At 32.9% G+C, this 1,727-nt stretch overlaps 1 protein-coding gene across 1 annotated transcript; it reads left to right on the plus strand.

Moving 5' to 3' along the window:
- LOC150091170 (zinc finger MYM-type protein 1-like) lies at positions 1 to 1,454 on the plus strand. Its single transcript, XM_090389080.1, has 2 exons — positions 1 to 675; positions 1,158 to 1,454. The coding sequence occupies exons 1-2, from the start codon at positions 1 to 3 to the stop codon at positions 1,452 to 1,454; spliced, it is 972 nt and encodes a 323-aa protein (XP_090245206.1).
- Positions 1,455 to 1,727: the final 273 nt, after the last annotated feature.

The raw sequence follows: 1,727 nt of genomic DNA on the forward strand, positions 1-1,727 counted from the left end.
ATGCACGAAAAGTCTGTAAATCACAGAAATGCTTTTAGAGCATGGAAAGAATTGGACATTCGATTAAAGCAGAAAAAAACTATTGACGCTGAATATCAACGAATTATGGATATGGAAATTCAGCATTGGAGAGGAGTTCTAAAAAGAATTATGTCAATAATTAGACTATTGGCCTCACAATGCTTAGCTTTTCGTGGAACAACTGAACATTTGTTTCAGCCTAATAACGGAAACTTCCTAAAGTTGGTAGAATTGCTTTCTGAGTTTGATCCAGTTATGGAAGAACATATCAGGAAAGTTCAACGCAAGTCTGATAAATGGTCTGTGATTTATCTAAGCAGTAATATACAAGATGAATTGATAAATTTGATGGGAAATGTAATTTTAAACAAAATTGTCGAAATAACAAAAATCACTAAATATTTTTCGATAATCGCCGATTGTACCCCAGACGTAAGTCATATTGAACAGCTCTCATTAACAATAAGAGTTGTCGCTTTTAACTCCATTCAAAATAAATATGAAATTGAAGAATTCTTTATTGGTTTTTTTGAAGCTAGTGATTCAACCGGAGAGGGTTTGACAGAACTTATTCTGACACATTTGGAAAAGTTAGGTTTTGAGTTAAAGTGGCTTAGAGGACAAGGCTATGACAATGGAGCTAATATGAAAGGAGTAAGAAAGGGTGTACAAAATAGAATACTTGAAAAATACCCAAGGGCGTTTTATGTGCCCTACGCATGTCATTCTTTAAACCTAGTTGTGAATGATGCAGCGTCTCTTCTACAGAAACAACTTTTTTTTCTATTGTACAAGAACTTTACATTTTTTTTTTCTGGTTCTACAAAGTGTTGGGAAGTGCTAAAAAAATATGTTTCACAATTAACTCTAAAACCATTGAGTGCTACTAGGTGGTCAAACAGAGTAGATGCGTTAAAACCTTTACGATTTCAACTTTGCAAAATCTATGATGCATTATTCCAAATAATAGAAGACGTCAATAGAGATGAGAAACTAAAGTTAAAGCAAGAGGGTTAGCAAAAATTATTAAAAATTACAAGTTTATATGCGGTGTAATTCTCTGACATGATATTTTATTTGAAATAAATTCAGTCTCGAAGCTATTGCAATCTGTAACTATAAATTTGTCAGATTAGGTAAGGATGTTATCAAAAACCATACAAAAAGTGAAAAGTTATAGTCAATCTGGATATGATCAGATGAAAATTGCTGCTAATGAGACTGCAGAGAATCTTGAATCAGAATTTCCTGCCGAAACTGAAGTTAGAGCCAGAAGGAAAAAGCATCAAGTTGACTTTGAAGAAGCTGTCGATGAACCCTTAACAGAGGAGAATAAATTTAAAATGAACTTTTTCAATTATATTCTGGACATTACCCTTAATGAACGATTCGTGCTTCTGGAAACCCATAGCAAAAATTTTCAGTTCTTATGACATTTTAAAACTCAAGGATATAGATAACAAAACGCTAGAAAATTATTGTACCAGTCTCCAGTTAATACTTTCGGTCGAAAATGAATCGGATATAAATGCAAATGATCTTCAAGAAGAATTACATGATGTGTCCCGAATGCTACCATATTCTATGAAACCTTTGGATGTTTTAAATTATTTGTGCCAAAATAACTTAATTACTTTGTATCCGAATACTGTTGTAGCTCTGAGAATTTTATTAACACTCACTGTCTCTGTAGCTAGTGGGGGAAA

Source organism: Mastigoproctus giganteus, chromosome 1 (assembly GCF_048544385.1).
Source record: "Mastigoproctus giganteus isolate SK-2022 chromosome 1, ASM4854438v1, whole genome shotgun sequence".
Classification (NCBI taxonomy): Eukaryota; Metazoa; Arthropoda; class Arachnida; order Uropygi; family Thelyphonidae; genus Mastigoproctus; species Mastigoproctus giganteus.